This window comes from Pleurodeles waltl, chromosome 9 (genome assembly GCF_031143425.1).
Source record: "Pleurodeles waltl isolate 20211129_DDA chromosome 9, aPleWal1.hap1.20221129, whole genome shotgun sequence".
NCBI lineage: Eukaryota > Metazoa > Chordata > Amphibia > Caudata > Salamandridae > Pleurodeles > Pleurodeles waltl.
The window spans coordinates 552,378,631-552,398,565 of NC_090448.1; the positions used below are offsets into that span (position 1 = coordinate 552,378,631).

Sequence of the window (19,935 nt, forward strand, 5' to 3'; positions counted from 1 at the left end):
CACTTTTATTTGGAAAAAGAGGTTTTACAACAAATCTTCCTGGAATCTTTTTGTTTTTGCAAAAAGCTTTACTAACTCGCAAAGTTTGAAAGCTTGTAAAGTTTGCACACAAAATTAGGTTTGTTAGTTCTGCCCAGCTTTCCGGACGAACTGTAGAACTTCACAGAAACCTTAGTTGTATCACTTACAGAGCTTCCCAGTGGCTTGCAAGCCATACGATTGCAGTATCCAACGAGGAGAGGATTGCCACTAAGCTTTAAGTTGTCAAGACACCATATTCATATTTGTGAGCTTTTATATTCTATGTCATTGTTGTCAGGTACGTTACGTCAATTAATTCAACAGAAGCAAATTCAGTCTACAACTTTTAGAAGACATTAGGTTATCAGAGGAAAGCCAAACGTGGTATCCGTTCATTCAGACAGCCATAATGGTAACCCTAAACTCTAAGGCCTTAAACTGTTTTCCTAAATGTACCTGCTGAGTTTTAAATTTAGAACCTCTAATTGCATTTAGGGCACAAAACAGTGTGCAGAGACTGAGGACAAAAGAGGAAGTCCAGAATTGCTTAATAAGTGGATTATTGATCCATTTTTAATCAGTCTTTACTTTGGAGCTTTGGTACAATATGGAGGGAAGTAACAGGGGCTCTGTTGTTTCTCAGTCAGTCCACCCCCTTCTTCCCTCCACTTCCCTAGTAAAATTAAGAAAATAATCTGCAAAGTCCTTTTAGGACTCTTTAAATTACCCTAACATACATTTCATGCAAAATTATTCTAAATATTTGTGGTTTGAGGTTTTTGTTGGCACTTCCACTAAATTCACATTTAATAGGAAAGGTTAAGCTCTGCGCTCCCTGTTCTAATATTTGGATAACTTTGGTTCGGGAAAGAATATAATTGAAATACAAAGAATTCATGTGCGTGTATAAACACGCAGTCCCATATTTACCTTTTCCAACTCCAAGAGATGAAACCTCAGCACCTGGATCGCTTGGATCATCTGAAAAAATCAAGAAGACCGACATTTATGAAATGTCGAAGTGAGATGGAGCAGAGCATGTGAGAAAGCCCTTGAGAATATGCAAAAAAATAGTCTTCAGAAGAGAAATGATCTTGCAACAGAAATTAGCTCTGCTAAAAAGAGGGCTTCATCCCCCCTCATTTTGCACCTCTGAGAGCGGGAGTGTTACATAAAACCTTTTCCGAAACCATTTTCCAAAGACCAAATGCAGAACGTCAACCAACTACAGACTTTAAAGACATGCATTTGAAGAATATATTGTAAAAAGAACTGTGCATGCAAAACCTTATTTTAATAATATTCAAAATTAATTCTATCTATCTATCTATCTATCTATCTATCTATCTATAGATGTTTGTGTGTTTGTCTATATATATATATATATATATATGTATATATATATATAACCATTTAGGTTACAACTGATAAATCATCAAAGATAATATAATATCAATTCAATATAATATCCATACAAAAATATGATGGTGCAAAAATTAAGCTTATTATAATAAAATTGAAATATTGTGCATTACGGTTATATGAATTTAGGAGCTGTCATACTTCAGAAGTCAGGGGAGTCAAAAGGAAATTTGGGGGTTGCTGTCCCCTCTCTAATTTCCATGCAGGAATGTACCCTCTTGGCACTAGAGGATGCCTCCTCCTTCCCACATGCTGCTGCTCTAATATTGAGGTATCAGTGGGATGGTTACCAGTGCCCACCTTCTTAAAACGTAGATTAATCATGGAAATGCTAGTGCCTTTTCTGGATACAGTTCAAGACATTAGGAAATTAAGATGTACAGAATAGTCAATCTAGAAGCAATTTTTTAAAAGTTTTCATGGCTCTGGTTTTATATCTTTATTTTTTTCTGCTTTATAGTTGGAGAATACTTGCAAAGAACAGAGTTATCATTTGTTGCTCAAATGTATTCTTTTCTAACAAGAATTTACACAGATTTTATTGCAGGAATAATTAGAATTTGCAATCGTGGTGCAAAATGCTCAAAACCCTCCCTAAAGGCGTCGAATTCTCCCTGGAGCACTTTGTTTACATGCATTGCATGTCTGAAAGGAAACAAGCATTTAAGATGATCACTTTAAAAGAGAGAAAAGACATACTGTTGTGTTACTTATAAGGTGCGCACCTTCTATTCCCCCTAAAATGACATAGTGGCCACAACCTTAAAGACTTAGGAAATTTATTCCAGGAATCTACTTACATAGAATCAGTGGCAAAACTCTTCACAAGGCTTAATATATACAACTTTTAATTTGGGCACTCTTTTTTGGCGTGTGATGTTATATTTCTGTATTTTCTAACAGAACCAGGCAAAAATAACAGACCTTTTAAGAAAGGTAGTGTTGTGCTCACACACCGTGTTTGTGCTAGACGCATGTCCACAGGGTTTTGGCAAATGCACTGTTGAAAGGAGGAGACCACAGTATATAACTGCCATGGACTGCCTTGAATAAAAATATATAGGTCAAGGATGCCCAACACAGGTCCAGGAATTCTGGATCCAGGCCATATAACCATCCATTAGCTAGCAGAATAGTGCGGAACATGGAGACTAAGAGCATATTCACCGCAAGACTACTAACTGTCAATTAAGCACTTCAACGCCTTGTCAGGTGTAGTAAACACTATGTAAATACAATTTATAATTAGAATTGCAGTTTTCTCCATTTAGATTCATTGTGGGAAGATGTGTCTTGTATGGATCTCTTGAAAATGTAGAATGCCTCTTTACCCTCCTGGACCTATCTTGGACACTTGGGCCATAAGGCATCTGTTGTTATACAGAAATGGGCTCACTTTCTGCAAACACCTACACACGTTCCAAACATTGTATGTAGCAGAGTGTAATTGGGCTGCACTATCAAGACAGTATTACGTGTTTGCACCTAAGCAATAAAAAGCATTCTTCTTAAATACAGTATAAAGCAAAACTTCTGGAAATGAAATCAGACCAAACTCAGAGGATAAACACATTAATATAGTTAATATTAAAATAGCACCAAATAAGTCCTCTGGCATGGGGTGGTGTTTTGTAAGGGGTCACTTTGGAGGAATTCATATTTTTTAAATGGTTAATTCTTACAGTTCGCTTCGCACTGCACTCTGCTTTTCACGGAGGATGAGGGGGGATTTTGTTCCCATACTGATGTTTCCAATCAGTGAAAAAATGTATAGACAGCAGTTTATGTCTGCTCGGAAAGTGGAAAAAGGGACCATCGCTGACGATTCCAAGGAATATGCAACCTTTACAATTGTACCCAGAGCATTCCTAAATCACCAAGAGTTTTTCTCATGGTTAAAAGGTCACCTCTTTTGGGGTTTCTTGTAGGCTTGGTCAGGGACTCAAAACGTTATTGAAGGAAAGCCCAGGGAACGGCACATTAAGAACTTTAAAACCCCTTTGAACACAACACTATCAAACTCCTAAAACACTGAACACGCTCCCATGGTTTTACAGGTAATATGTTGTTAATTATGACTTATTAGACATTACTAAGCATTAACAGCAGCTAATGCCCACTGCTGCAGGCCAGCGCAGACCCACTATTATGGGCAGAGCAGAGGAGGAAGGGTCTTAATGAGGGCAATTAATAACTGTTAATGCCTGAAATAATCTGAGCAACAAGGCTATTAGTTCCTGTCCACTAACATGACTCAAAACAAGCAGATGGCACGCCATTTGTCATGTTTCTCTATGTCCCTGCTTCTTTCTCTCGCACTGAACCTAGAATGCGGGCAAACAACAGTAGTTAGTGCCTTTATTTTAAGAGCTCTGATTTGAAAAGCATTCATGGCGCTAAGCTTTGTTAATTCCCACCCATAAGTGGCTCCATCTTTATAGGTGCCAACTGTTGACACATCAATCACGCCATCTAAAGCCAATCCTGGCATTTAACTGAACAGCACTTTACATTCTGGGACTTCTGGTTTATCATCTTCCATGAAAGATGTGGGCCTGCAAGTGCCAGAATTGTTGTCTAGAAAGGCAAAACTAGCTGAAGGTGTTCGGTCTGGCAAAGGGTTCCTTGGCACCCATCCTTCTAGTAATAAAGTGGATGCATTTCTGGGCAAATTAAAGGCGGTAGAACGTAGCCAATATTAATTAATAAGCTGCCTAGTGACTCCAAACTGCCATTGACCTTATGAACACGCCCAGGGCATTCATTTGACATCCCAATGCATTTTGGGAGGCATAGTCCTGGTTCAAAGCACATGATCAGTTGAATTTAAGTCGACATGGTTTACTGAAGAAAATACTGGGCTGGAATGTAGGGTCACAGGTGACATGCAGTCATCAGGTAACCTTAGCAAATACTAGGTACCAGGCTCGAGTACAAGTTACTCACCAGATTATCCAGCTCTGGATTGGATGAAAATAAAGGTTTTTCTGTCCTGACCTAGAAGCAAATAAACAGAGAGAAGTCAAGTGCTTAACATGGCAGCAGTATGAACGGAATGACCTATGACCCTCATATTCCCATCAACCTAATTGGAGGGAAATATTTTATCCAGGGCCTCCTCCTCCCAGTTTTTGAATGCCATTTTTAAATTAAACCTTACATTTTGTGCTTGTGCAGACCTTCCCTACCGCCTCCCCAGTTTAATTTTCCATCAGTGTCAAACGCAAGCCGGCCCACTTTAAAACATTGTATTAATATAATTATAGCAACACAGAAAAGGCCCTGGAAAGCCCTCGAGTGCGATTCGATTTGGAGAGAAGGCCGCTCTCTCAGCCACAAAGCATAAATCTATACATCTGCAGGACATGCAGGCTTCAGTTATCCACAGGAACACCTCCCCAGGGACCAGCATAACACTCCGATAATGGCTTATCAATGGCTGATTACAGCTATTGATTATGGTTCTTGGCCCCTTTTCGGTTTGAGAGGAGGAACAGAAGAGAGCATGCTTAATGGCAAGCTTGTGATTGCGGAGGGGGCTCAACTGGAACCCAGTCCCTGCTTCTTGTAGCTAAAACGAAATCCCCCCCCCTCCGCCCCCCCCCCCGGGTCTAACATTAGCCATCAATGATTCCCAGGCGTGAACGTGGACTCAGTAAATGGCCAGAGGTGGTGGAAGTGAGATCACAGATCCTTTGTAGTACCTTTTATTTATTTACTGGAATACCCCAACTTCAGTTCCCCATCTCCCCCTCCACCCCTGGGGAACTGACCTGCTTTGCAAAGACTGCTATGTCCTCGTTGAAGGAGTCGGAGGAGCACACGTCTCCCCCAGGGTAGGAGCCCGAGTTGTCCCGAGGGGAGCAGGTCGCCAGTTCACACTTTTCGAAGACCAGGGCCAGCAAAGGGAAGAGCGGGTGCCTGCCACGGAAAGGGAATCCAGTTAGATCAATCACAGAGACCAGAAGAAGGCACAGATACTTAACACATGAGGCGGAAACAGTTGCAGACATGGATCTAGAAGTGTTGAGCAGCCTACCGCACAGAACACACATAAATAAGAACTAACCAATCAGCAGTAAACAGGGGTAAAATCACTATAGGTTTCAGATCTTTCTCTTTCTGTAGAGCTAATTTCATGGTAACCCAACCTTATTCTTGCTTGAGAAAGAAGGTGTAGAGCCCCCAGATACTTAAGGGTTTACTTAAACCCAATCAGTAAATAGTGGTGCAAAAAGACAAATAGCATTTCTCTGTTTATTCCTGCTGTTAATACAACCTAAATGAAAACCCCAAAACAGGGAATAACACATTTCACCCTTCTCGCATTTTGTATCATCACTAGTGCTACGGATTGCATGGGTAGACACAACCAGGTGGGATTTGGCTGTACAAATAAAGAAGTGCAATTCGTGCTTCTAGTAGACAATGGTTTAAAAACGGGTACAAAAACCATTTGAGGCCAATTTTACCCAAACACATAAGTGTTCTTCTGGTGAACGAGCGAGTTAGTTACCTATTAGTAACATAGGGCCAGATGTATCAAAGCTTTTTGGATTCGCAAAACATGCGATTGCCCGTTTGCGAATGCAAAAAGCCATTTCAGAATGTATCAAAGGCATTCTGAATGAAATTTTAAGGAATCGATAAAATAGCGATTCCTTAAAATTGTGACCCTGTTTAGAGAGTCGCAAATTGTGACTCTCTCAATAAGACATCACAAATAAGGATTCCTTATTTGCGATTTCCAAAGCACATGTAAGAAGCAATTCCTTAATGCGAATTGGGCATTAAGGAATCGCTATTTACCACCAAGTTCAACTTGGTGGTAACCATGTGCAAATTAAAAAAATGCATTCAAAATGCATTTTTAAAATGTGCATGTAAAGCACACATGCCCTTTGGCATGTGTGCACCTTACATGCCCTAAAAAAAATTGGGGGGTGCAGCAGAGGGGGCTTTAGGCCCCCAGCACCATGGGGTTTTGCATTTCCAAAATTGCGATTTCCAGTTAAGGAATCGCAATTTTGGAAATGCGAAAAATTTGCGAATGGGGCCGGTATCGCAGTTTGCGATTCGGTAATAGCATTTGCGATTTTTAAGAAATCGCTATTACCGATAGGCAAATGTGATACATTGCATTTTGCTAATCAGAAATAGCGATTTCTTAAAAATCGCTATTTCCGACTCGCAAAAGGCATTCTTGATACATATGGCCAATAATTTCCAGTGGATGATTTTCAGTCATTACACATTTTCCCTATTTAGAATGTCTATAGGCCCAAATGTTGAACTAGGAAATCTGTTGTGCATCTTGGATGAGACTGGAGCGTGCAGAGACAAGCCAGAAGTACAATGGTGCCACCAGATGTCAGCAGTAGAAAAATGTCGTCTGACCAATAGGCACCCTGCCGTCAGTACCCCAGAACTTGGTCTATTGCAGTAGTTTATCAGGGTAAACTGCTAGAAATTCCAGAAAATATCCATCCACCTGAAACGTTTCTGCAACAATACATCAAATTGAAATTCTGCCCAGCATCTGGGTTATGGAAAGTCCCTGTTTCAGACACCTGCTTACGGAATAGCTTACAGACCAGGGATATGGTATGATGTATGCTGATGCACTTTCTATTCAAGGGTCTTTAATACCTTCCAACCGGGTAACCTCACTCACAGTCTTCAGGCAGAAGCCAACGACCAGGATGTTTAGTTATTCAGGTTTTTGAAGACCTGTGTCTAGACATCCCATAGTGCAGCGAGCATTTTAGAAATACAACTAGTCATGTCATTCTTCTGTATGTATGATGCAGTGTTAGAGACACTTAAGAAAATTCGGAGTGAGGAAGGCCACAGTTTATCCTAGCTTCCTCTGTGGGCCAGGTGAATTCTGTAACTTTTAACAATCCAGGCCTAAGGTTTGAGCTTTCATCCTGCCGCTACAAGAGCTTCCGAATCAGCTTGACCATTAACCTGCCAATAGCACAGTGCGTCTCAAAGGTATAGCTCCAAATTATCATCACCCCAAGGCAGCAAAACGTTATAGACCTCTGTCATTTCTATTGTTTAAATCTTCTATCTTGTTGAAGGTACACTTTTTTGCAGGCATCCTAAAACAAGAGGTTTTCATAGTTTTCAACAAAGAATACACTTTGACATTTGCCTGGTCTTAGCCAAATTTACTTTCAACTCTTTTGGCATTAGTAATGAAGGATGCCAGAAAAGTACTCTTTGCCAGGTATGCATTTTGTGGTTCTTTGCCACCAGCAGTAAGGGGTGTGAGAGCTCTGGGCTGTCACTAAACTAGAAGATGTACCAATGAGTAAATTCCACTACACGTGACTTATGTACATGACAATCCTTCACAGTTGAGGGTTTTCATCCCAATATCCAGTATATTTTTCTTCTCAGGCTGAAGAAAAACAGGATCAAAACGTCTACATTAGGGAAGAAGGCGCGTGTTGAATTGTTAGCTCTTTGTTGCAAAAAGTCTATTACTCTTCCATTTTCCCAAATACTAAACGCAATTCTTGTCACAGCTTCCCACCGAGCTAGTTCTCCAAAACCCAAGACGGAATATTCTGAGCAGCCTGGCAACAACTGCCTGTATGAGTGAGAACTTCAAGAAAATGTGTTCATGGAATATTGCTTGGTCAGAGGTTTGCTTAGCCAAAGAGTCCCACTCATTGAAAGACTAATACACCAGGAGGAGCTTGTTTTCCAATAATCGCCAACCTTCAGTGTTAGTGTGCCGTGGGCATTATTACGCTTGTAACCCTGATGCCTTACACTGTCTTATATTTTTACTCATACAGTGATGGCTTGTAGAACTAAACTGTACTTCTAATATAGCACCAACAACGTATTAGAACGTTTTACAAGTGTTACAGTATCCAAAAAGTAAGAAAAAAAAACAGAGTTGTAATATTACTTGTTGTTGCCATGATAACTTGTGTGATATAGACCGTTTCCCTACAAAATATGACAAGGGCAATTTTCAAGTATGATCTAAATAGCCCTGGATCTGCCATTCATGCAAATAACCCACCATACAAATATAATTGCCGGTTCCAACAACAACTTTATTTCTCAAAGAAACAGACGAAAGTTACTAAAAATGCTAGACCTGAAGCACAAACCACTTCGTGGTACACCACAAAAGTTACAGTTCACCCACTGATTGCAATTTTCAGTTATTAAAATTTGTAGATGGCTTTAAATGTTCCAAATTGATGGGGTGAGGGAAGGTATTTTATCGGTAGTTTGAAACAAAAATCTTGCAAATCTATATTTTTGTTAAAAAAGGTTCGAAAGAATGATCCATTCTCTGACCTTAAAATGTCTTTTCACTGTTCAGGCAAATTCATATTTTCATCACAATTTCTAAGAATAAGCTGTTTCGAGAAAGACTGAATCTTAAAGTGCCACCCATTGAGACACTTACATAATTCATATTGAGCTATATTGCCTGGTGCTTGCTTGTTGCAAAGAAGTGCCTCTTGAGGCCATTTGGTGTGAACTCAGTGTGTAGCCAAACTCAAGACAATCTTTAAAACACAGCTGAGTTCTAAAGCTGAAAAGTGATGCACATCACAAAAAGTGTGTAAATATAGGGTTATGTTCAGCAGAGGCTGACTTTGTGTGTGCTTTGCACACTTATGGTTCACTCGAGTAGGTAGTAAGAACAGTGTAAATAAAATGATCTTCCCGTTCTCTATTTAAGACATACTTATTAAGTGTTACTGAGTAACACCCTGAAAAGATCTGTCTGCAGAATATAATTACAATACTCCCAACCCACCACTTTCCATGCCCCCCACAAACAATATTGTGTCCAAGTTAAGTCAAAGTTAACTTTGGTTATTTCTATGGCTGAAGACCTCATTTCAATAGATACTGACCCGGAAGATATTTCAAAATAAAAGTTATGTGACATTGAAGCCTAACTCTTCCAGAGCTTGCTCTGGTGGCTCCTGCTGATCTTCCAACCTTTGCCAGGTTATTTATGACTAGACTGGCAGCAGCAGGACTGTGCAGCTGGCACACAGCTCAGCCATCTACCCACCTTAACCTTATATCTTTACCTTTTTAGGTCAAGCGTGCAAGCACTCTGGCCTGTTGTAATCTATCTGTAGGCTTTTAACCTCACCCACTACACGCCCATCACTATCACTCGGTCGTGGGCTTACCTTTGAAAAATCCTTTGTTTTTGGTAAATGCTTTAAGTTTGTCCCTCCCAGGGGCAGTTTTGTTACCACCTTAGCCATCGACCCTGTTACATGGATAAGTGCACGATTGCCAATACGTTTGACTGCAAGCAAACTTTTTTTTTCCTTTTGTGTTTCTCCTTCATTCTCATCCTTATGGCGGCTGTGGCTCGGCTTGCTTATGTGAAATGTTTTACTTTTCATTTTCAAGTTATGTGGCAAGAAAAGGCCAGTTAGGAATTTACAATGATAATACTGGTCTAGGAATTTAAGTATGTGACCCTGTAACCACATCTCCAACAGATGTCGATGCACTGTGTTTATCATGTAATGCTTATAAGAACCTGAAGAAGTTTTGGATTTTACTAATTTTGAGGTCCTTTGGTTTTAAACAATGTCGCCCGCCTATTTATTTTTACAGTTTCTATCAGACATAGATATTTGTCATCGTGTGGCGAAGTTTTTATGCGCAGTGCTTAAACGTAAGAACTTACTGATGATCTTTTAACCTGTATTATACTTTTATCTTTTTTATATTGCTGTTTATGTTCTATTATTCAATGAATGCATATGTGTATATATGATGTTGTGATTTATGGCTTTTATGATTTTACTATATGAAATCGAATAAACCTTTATGAAAAAAGGGTACAACGCTAATAGCTCTAACTCGAGCAAACACGAGACCCATTTCATTGCAAATGCTTGTCCTTGAAAGCAGTTCCTGGAAAATCATCACAGCAGAGGCTACACATCCCTCCTTTTTACACACTTGTTTTACTCATCCACAGGAAGATGAAGAGATTCTTTATGAACTAAAGTAGCACTTTCAACTAAAGATTATTTGAATATCAAAGAAAAATGTGATCGGGTTATTTATAGCAGCAATGACAGTAGATGACGCCATCACACCATTGTTAAACTGTCACCATGGATTCGGGTGCATTGTTTTCTGTGTGAGAACAAATGCATAAGGGTATTTGCAAGGGAATTTGCTGGCTTTGTCACATGGTATTAAAACTAACACCACAACTGTAAGTGAAGAAAGACTATGGAATGCATCTATTTAAAAAATATGCTCTCCCAAAGTCAGAGCACCTGATGCAAGCATTGGCCACCATAACAGGGCCTCAGTGTAAAAAATATGATGCTAGGGCGGAGCAAGGTGGCGCGAGGGGCTTGTAAATCCGTCCCTGAGACTGTGCTTCAAATATACTTGTTATGAGCAGACGAAGGAAGGAGTGAACAACTGTATGAACGCGAGCCTTAGTTTAGTGCAAAAGAGGTATGCTGGAAAAAAGAATAGATGAATTACCAATTATTTTCCAGCGATCTATGTAATTATATTGTTAGAAAAAAATATTGTCTGACAGAAATATATCATAACAAAAATAATACTAACTCCAACGGGGTGAGATTTTTATAAGCAATGTTTCAGGCACAACGTCTGTCAGACAATATTTTGATAACAATATTCTGTTAATTCCCTTTTCTAGATACTCCAAAATATTGTGCATTCATCCAGCTGTTTGAAATGGTGCCTTGTGACTGAGCGCACCTCTTGCTCAAGCTGTAAGAACGTCCTTACTCTAGGCCTGCGTGCGACCTTCTCATGGGAAATGTGAAACTACACATCCCAGCATGCTTTATCATTTTGGTTGAAAAACCTGGGCTTACTGATGGTCGTCCTTATGGTTCTCTTTTAGAAAACACTCCATATACTGTTGATTCTTTTTGTTTACTTTATCAAACAACCCCTTAGCGCCTTTGACCAAAAAGAGACATGTTAAGCATTTGGAGGCCTGCACCTGTGACTGCTGGTGGACACTAGCACTCATTTTTGGGGACCACAGCCTATTTTTCATCATCAGACTTTAACACAGAGGAAAAGAGAGTAAGACAGAAAAGGGAGAGAGGTAGAGAAAGGAAAGCGGTGATAAAGATAGAAATAAGAGATTAAAAGGAGCCTGCAAGGAGTGAGATAGAGAAGAAGCACATAGTTGGGGGAAGGAAGAGGCATAAGGTGGAATAAAGAATAGACAGCCTTGGCATTCGGCAGCCCTGGTATTCAGCAGTGCCAGTGACAGGCTCCTAAGAAAAAAACTTTGGGTCTCTGTGTTTATTTTAAATGTATTATTATTTTATTATTTGAGCATTTTTCAAGTTGTGTCACTGTTTGATCACCACATGTTTCTCTTTGTCTTGCCGTCATAGGCCGCAGAAGACCACTGGGCTTCAGAGAAGGTGTTTTTGGTAGACCCAGTGAAGATGTATGAGACATCCTTTCAACCCCATGACCATTAAAGACAGAGAGAAATGGTGATGGTGCAGAGTGCTTAGAAATAGAATTTATCGATATGAATATGTCCACATACTTGCAATCTTATTAAGTTCAGTAGGCAAACACAGGAGTATATTTGGAAGAACCGGTATTTTAAATTGAGCAACAAAAGCCAAGGGACACCTACGCACTTGAGGTTTGGAAAATGTAGATCTGTACAGGAAGTATTGGAAAAGTATTGGGATGAGGGGCGATAGCCATCAAAACCCCGCTTTCCCATTCAAACTTGTAGAGGATTATTTTGTTACTGGTTCATGCTAAAGAACGCTAGGCTTACGTGCATTAGCAAGCTTAGTTGTCCGGAATATAAACTATTTTGAATTTTTAATAGTAGTGCATAGTTGGAGCAAAGCATACTTACATGGGATATATTTATTGTGTGTGTGTCAGTCACAGAGTACAATGTCATAGCATTGTACACTACATTGTGACGCATTAACAGTGCGCGTGCTTAGCTGCATTCCTTCGTAGGTTCTAGGCTTGCCTTTGAACCTGTACAGCGCTCTCTTACCCTTGGACTAGGTTCACAATATATTTTTAAAAATCCTGGATGGACCGGACCCCACGCTTGCGGGAGGAGGGAAGGAATGTTTCTAAAGCTGCATGGATCTCAACGTGCATTTCCTATTTTCACATTCCATAAGATTGTGTTCCTCGCACATGAACTAAGAACTGCTGGAGCCAATTTAGGAAGTTGTCAGATCTCTGTTGCAACTGCAAGAATCTTGATATTTGCTTCAGCTATTCTACATGCAGAATACAATTACCACAGTAAATAGTGATACTGACATTTATTAACAACTACCACGGAAAGCAAAAGTGTTCAGGTGAAATCAGTCAAAAAGCATGCTGCATGGCGACAGGCTTCCCAGAGTGCTATCTCGGAATTCTCTGCCTGGGGGTAACCCTGGAAAACATATAACACCGAATGTGCCGCCAGGCTCATTAAAATCTATCCTAGATAGACATGTTGTCCTCAGAATATTTTGCTCCAGAAACAAGAAAACACTATTCTCTGCTTAAACAAGATCGCCTAAACCCTGGCACCAACTCCTTAACCAGTCTTGACTCACAGGTGTCACTGTACATCCTCCTTTCTTCACAACAGCCCTAGTTATCCCCTGCTCATAAGAAACATCAGCCTCATTCTCCATTGTGTGTCTTCCTCAAGCCCTTGTTTAAAATACGAGAGAGGCAAGTCTACCACTGGCTTACTCACTTCTTTTATGCCAGCAATGTCAGCCACCCCTCTGGTCACACCATAGCCAAAATCACTCCATAAACACAGCTTTTTACCACAGCTCCACGATTCTGGCTGAAGTCAAGCACAAACGATCATCTCTTTTCCCAGCCGATGATCCTTGACGCCATGTGGTTTGACATAACACCATGCTAACAAGCACATCTACTAACAGCTTCATTAGCACAGCACCCACTTCGTTCACCTCATCCCTAGCATACCGCTCCTACTCTGTGGTGGTGCTCCTCAAGCTCTCTATCCAGTCTCATCCAGTGAGCACCTTCTAGGGCCATCTGGGCCCTCTCATCTTCCAACCCTATACACCAACTCTCCTCCCTAGTCTTTTCCTGTCACTTACTGACAATTATGCTCAAATCTACCTCACTTTTCCTGCCCTCAGCACAACAGTAGATAACCAACTGCTTTGCCACTATGCGGGACCGACTAGCACTGTCTTATGGTTAGCAATGGCAAGAGAAATCACACACTTTCCTTCATACATACCTCATCAGAACATTCTCTCCCCCATCAATCGGCTTGGTACCGCCACTGTTCTCATCCACTAGCAGGTAGGCCAACTGCAGCAGCCACATGGATCTATCAAACGTCCTCACCTTAACAGTCAGAGCAGTCCAAATACAAATGCTCAGTGACTTTATCTTACATGATACTCTTCTAAAGCTGTGGTCCCCATGCTAGTTGTTGACATCAAAGTCCTGTTTATTTTTTTTCATCAAGCACAAATCATCTCCCCCGGTGTCCCAATCTACCTGTTCCAACCTTATAACGAACATTGCCTCATGGCTATGCAATTCCCTCACTCTACTTCCCAGTTCCATTCTCTTGCCCTCTAGGCACTGGTCTCCTGAAATACTCTCTTTCTGGCCCTGAATGCATCTACCTCACTCTTTAGCCACAAAGCAACCCTTGAGAACCCACCTTTTCTTTGTGAAGATCCTTAATGGCTAATCAGCCAATCCCGTTTATCAGAAGCAACCCTGAGGACATCACTAACCCTAGTCTGATGTATGTAGACTGTAATGTAAGCACTTTGAAGGTTATAGTCCCACCTACATCATAATTTCCTGTACCTCTGAAACTGTGGTGTATGTCTCCACCATCCGGTCAAATACTTCTCCGTTTATGCTATGTACAGCATTCAGACTGAAATTCTCAATGAGCTGATGAAAACAACACACCCCACGCATTTATTTTATCACATTAATTCTTCCTTGATACTGTTCTTCCATGGATTTCTAGCTCAACGTAACTTCTGTTGTGGTTCTACCACATGCCTGCTCACAGTATCAGCTACTCAACCACAATCCCGTTCTAAACAACCTTAATCCCTTCTTTCCAACCAGAAATGTGGTGATCTAGATGAGTCACGTCATACCTAGACACCTATTCAGATCAACGCTGTATAAACACTAGGAAAATCAACGTAGTCCTCTTTCTAAATGAGGCTTTGCACATTTCGATTGTTTACATTATTGGGGCTGTACATACTGGGGAAGAGAACCCCACACTTCTGAAAGCTTCGAAACATAGGGGCACATAATTGTGATGCGCAACTAGTCCACTCATGTCCTGGCAAGGGTGCTGGTACTGCCACGCATTTCCCTTGCCTCAAATTATTTAGAGATGGGCCTCAATAGAAATGACAAGACAGGCCCTGCTGGTCACATTGGCACCTGAGCGCTCAATCACAATGACAATAATGCACCCTGTCCCACAGCCACTGAATCAGCTTACTTGGTGCCTGTGAGAAGCCTCTGCTACTAGCACCTGATGAAGAGAGAAGAAGACCCCCTTTGAGTTCCAGGTGGTATGACCTCCAAGCAATGAATAATGGAGTGCAGCTCCCTGGCGCCCAAGCAAGAGTAAAGAGTTCTCACCACTGCCCCAAAAACTAGTTCCTCAGAGGCCATCATATGGTACATCTCACAGACACTGGAGCCCTGAAACAATGTGATGTCGTTGTCAGAAACCTAGTAAATCTCCCAAGAAGCAGCAGGCTTCAGTGGAAATAACATAGGTCATTTCTAGTCAGAAGAAGCCATGCGAAATATGCAGCATTTCTCTCTGGTCTGATGCAGTTTCCCTGACTCTGTGTGATTTGGAAAGTCTACTCTCTGTTAGTCCGAAAAGCTACATCCTCCAACTGGGACAACACAGTGCATCACCTGATCCATGCAGCCACTCAACTGATTTAACACAGGAAGCACATCTAAGCTTTTAGCCTAACCTCTGCAAGAAATTAATATTTACATACAAAAAACATAGCTTACACTTAAGTTCCAATTACTTAGAGAGCTGCCAAATACATCTAATTAATTATGTTATGTATAGGAATCAACATTTCACACATCACGAAGGCACCAATGTGCCATGTAATTTTCTGATACAAGTCAATGGTTTCTCTCTGACACCTGGAATATTGGCTCTTTTGAGCTATTCTCCGCATGCTCACTCATCAGTGGCAATGAAAGAAATTTCGAACCACTGACAGGTATGTCAAAACATTGTAAAAAAATCGGTATAGTATCAAAAATGTTACAATGTAAAAGGGCAAAACATTTTGACGTAAATATTAAAAGGACAATGTATCCATAATTAAGTGCCCATGCGCTCGCAGATGATGATATCATATGACAGATGTTGATCAACAGTCAATGGCAGCACATAGAAAATGCCGAACACGTTTTGTTTGCGTTCCACATTAAAATTGTATGTTGCCAAAGAGTGTTCATTTTAAGCTAATTGGGTTAGTTATAGTGTTTATTAACTATTACATTTTTTACTAAGACAGTGTCAGAAATATAAAAATGGCGCCTGTGAGCCTTCGACGTATATGCTCTGCCCTCCATCTTCAGACTAGTAGTCCCCACCTCTATAATAATTTATAGGTAGACGCAAATGTAAGCCAAACATTAGCACCACAATAATATTTTCCTCTATTTTCATTTTTAAACAAGGTTTAAAGTGGAAACAGTAAGATTTCAACCCACATCTTCCCGTAATCGGACTGGTTATTTCCGGCATAATTGTGGGTTGAAAGTCCATATTGAGAAATACATTGTTTTAGATAACATGAAAAATACATGACAGTATTGCAAAGCCTACATTGTATTCATACCACAACAGAGTCTAATATAACTTTATTTAGTTTTATGTGAGTTTAAGTGTCATCAGAATGATATGAAAATGTGCTCTCACGTTTTAAAAAAAAAAAAGTCCTGGTAATAACATTCTCACTATACTTCTCTGCCATCATGATGTAACTTTCCAGAGCTATTTTTCATAATTCACACATTCACTAAAATTAAGTGAGTGAAAATGAATGGTTTCATCATAACTGATTAATCTTTAATTGTGAGTTGAATTACCTAGCATTGACACTTGAGGTGACTCCAAAAGTCAATTAACCTATTTAGAGAGGAAAGACGTGCCATATAAACTCAAAATGATCCTCAATTTGTGCTGAATTAAATTTGAATCGGCACCTGGTGACCTCTGATGTCAGATGCTCAATTTACAGGAAAATGGTTCACTTACAACCATCTAAGTACCTCAGATGACCTTGAGCAGTGCTGATATTAATCAGAGAGTTCAGAAAAGGAACCCTTGCTTATCTTTGTTTGCTAACTTGAGCCCTAGCACCGAGATGGTATTTTGTGTTGTGCATCCTAATGCCTGCCATCTGTCATGTATTTGATTTTTTTTAGGACTATCCAAAAAATACTACAATTAAAGTGAAAAGCCCAACAGTTTCCTTAACAAAGAAGTTCAAAAACTATATGGCACAACAGTCGTTTAAGTTATATCTCTTGTGCCTGTTTGGTTTAGAATTACTCCAGTTTTAGATGCTACTAATATGCACGATACTGTGCTAAATGTTGATCGTTTCACTTTGAGACTGGCCGTGCATTTTATAGCAGTTTTTACTGCAAGTTGCATAGATTTTAGATAGGGAGGATGACGGAAACAACTTAGGCACCCAACTGGTGGCATCGTATGGTGGAATCACAAAACACGCTTAAATTGTTCTGCAATTAAACAAAATTCATCTGAAACCAACAACATTAAATCGAGGCCGGAAACAGCGATTCACATGGCTCATCAGGTCAACACCTTCTAGAGCCACCAGAGGGAAAGTGCAAATCAATGTAAATACAATGCACACTCAGGTGCTACTTGTAAATCAGTTTATAAGTGCCCCCTCAGAGGTCAATATATGTTTAATATTTCTCAGATGCAAAAACAAGTATGTAATTGGCTTTTTTTGAACTTATTGATCAACACATCATTACAATTTAAAGCTTTTGTTCAAAGCCAATTTAGATTAATTGCAATCATTCTTTACACGGTTTACCATAAAACCATATGTGAATCATATATACAAACTTGCAGTCACAAAAAAAATAATAATAACACTTTTACACCCTATTTCTTATATTCTGCTTGTCTCCTCCGGGCGCTGGTTATAGAACCCATTGTGGGAAGGTCCCTTTGATACCTTTCAGTCTTCTACACATTATGAAAAAAATTATAATGCATAAATATTGATTCTTTACAGCATCAAATGAAAAAAATATTATTATGAAAATTACTTTTTTCTCTCAACACTGACTTACATTCGGAGACAGGTCAAAGAACATAAAAAAGTTTGAAAAGGTGTGCTAATTAATATATGACTCCAAGCTGAAATGGAGGCAGGAACAATGATGTAATGGATTCATAACTGCTTCCTACGAAGAGACACAGGTTTGAGCCGCAGTGCCATTGCACAGAGTGTGCTATGTGTGTTTTAATGCAACTAGGGTAGGAACAAATGACAAGGCAATCTCTGCACAACTGTCAAGTCTTAATGAGAAAGGACAGCATATGTTGCAAGTCTGCTGCTTTCAAGTATACAAATAAATAAACAACTTTAAAGACGTTTCAAAGCAAAATGAAGGTTATGGATGAAAAGTCTGAAAGAGCGGACAATCAATAGTTACGATACAACAAAACAGACTTATTATGCGTGCTGCATATACACTGCAAACATTAGTCTCTAAACTAGTTACTTGAGGACAATCATTCCATACAGTACATAGGCCTGCCACCTACATTGTCATTCCGAGTAGCATCACCGCATATACACTGGGAGGTACAATGACAGAGCGGAACTGCTTGTGTCTGACGTCATCGGTAAACAATCCCAGTGCATTACTTTTCCAGCTTATACTTCCGGGACCTTTGGTACGATGGACGAGCCTCACTTATTCAGAAAGCAAACAAAACACTGCAGTCTCATTTACCCTTCTTTAAGTACCTGGATGTGAACTTAGACTTAAATAAATAACAAAAAAACTATAATTTTTATATACTGCAAACCACTATTTGAATTTGTGCCACCTTGACATTTCTTGTGCATGGGAAAAACACGGAAGACAAGCGCATGCACGTTTTTGAAACAGCTCTACATGAGATTTATTTGATTAATCTGGCAGTCAATCAAGGAAAGAAAAAAAACATTTAGAGCCTGATTTGGACGTTCGCACATGGAATACTCCATCACAAATTTGACGGACATCCCGTCCACTGTTTTGCAATCTCCATAGACTATAAAGGGATCATAATACAGCAGACGGGATATCGGTCATGTTTGTGCAAAATCCTTAAAATCCTAGAATTAAATCTGTGAGGATGTGTTTTGCATCTACACTTTCAGTTTGAACCTTTTTTAAGAACTAGCCTATCTATCTATCTATCTATCTATCTATCTATCTATCTATCTATCTATCTATCTATCTTTCTTTCTTTCTATCTTTCATGCCAAAGCAGTGAAAATAAATGTGGGTTAATAATACATTTTATTTAGGGCAACAGTACTAATAAATTTGCATTTACACATTTATTACTACAGTGCAAATATCCATTTCCAGTTTATTACTGCATACCGCAACTCACAGACTGCATGTAACAATTACTTTACACAGGGAAACAACACTCCAAAAATTCACACATCTCTTCAGTGTGATATTCAGTGTGAATACTCACATATCTCTTCAGTGTGATTTTATCATACTACACAAATGTAACCCCTTGAATCTTGGTTTTGGTTAAATGGTTTTCGCCAAAACAAATACACATGAAAAGTTGCCATGGAATAATTTGCATATGTATGTGCACCAAGTATAATATGCTATTTATTGTCATTATTGAGGGAGGGGAGGGGCACCATGATTTACCCAACGCATATATGTGTGTGGGTGTGTTTATGTTTTGTATATATATATATATATATATATATATATATATATATATATATATATAACACATTGAGTAGCTCACTAGAAGAAATGAAGTGTTTACAGAATTGATAAGGTGCCTTTTTGCTTTCTTGCGTTCTACTAACACCCAGTGTTATACTCTGTGTATTTCAATGGATCAGTGCAGTGATCAGTTGATTGTTAGCTTCTTCTACCATTCTAAATTATATTCCTAGATATTTATTTGTGGATTTAGTGTACAATAAGGTAGAAGATTTTTTGCTGTTCCATAGTGATGATTATATCGAGATAATAAATGAAATAATGTCAAAATCCTGGAAAGATACGTGCTTTCTATATTTAATATTGATAAGTGCTAGCCGCACACTAATGGTGGAAGACTGCTGGACAATTGTACCTCATAACAAATTGTAAGAAAAAAACATC

At 39.5% G+C, this 19,935-nt stretch overlaps 1 protein-coding gene across 5 annotated transcripts in view; it reads right to left on the reverse strand.

Annotated features, from left to right (window-relative positions):
* Positions 1–19,935, reverse strand: part of MEIS3 (Meis homeobox 3) — a 117,229-nt gene that overhangs the window by 84,783 nt on the left and 12,511 nt on the right. For all 5 annotated transcript variants that reach the window (XM_069207488.1, XM_069207485.1, XM_069207487.1 and 2 more), the window contains exons 3-5: positions 5,217–5,364; positions 4,390–4,440; positions 952–1,002 (exon numbers count right to left, since the gene is read on the reverse strand). In XM_069207488.1, the coding sequence (XP_069063589.1) occupies positions 952–1,002; positions 4,390–4,440; positions 5,217–5,364 (250 nt within the window). The remainder of the gene's footprint in view (positions 1–951; positions 1,003–4,389; positions 4,441–5,216; positions 5,365–19,935) is intronic.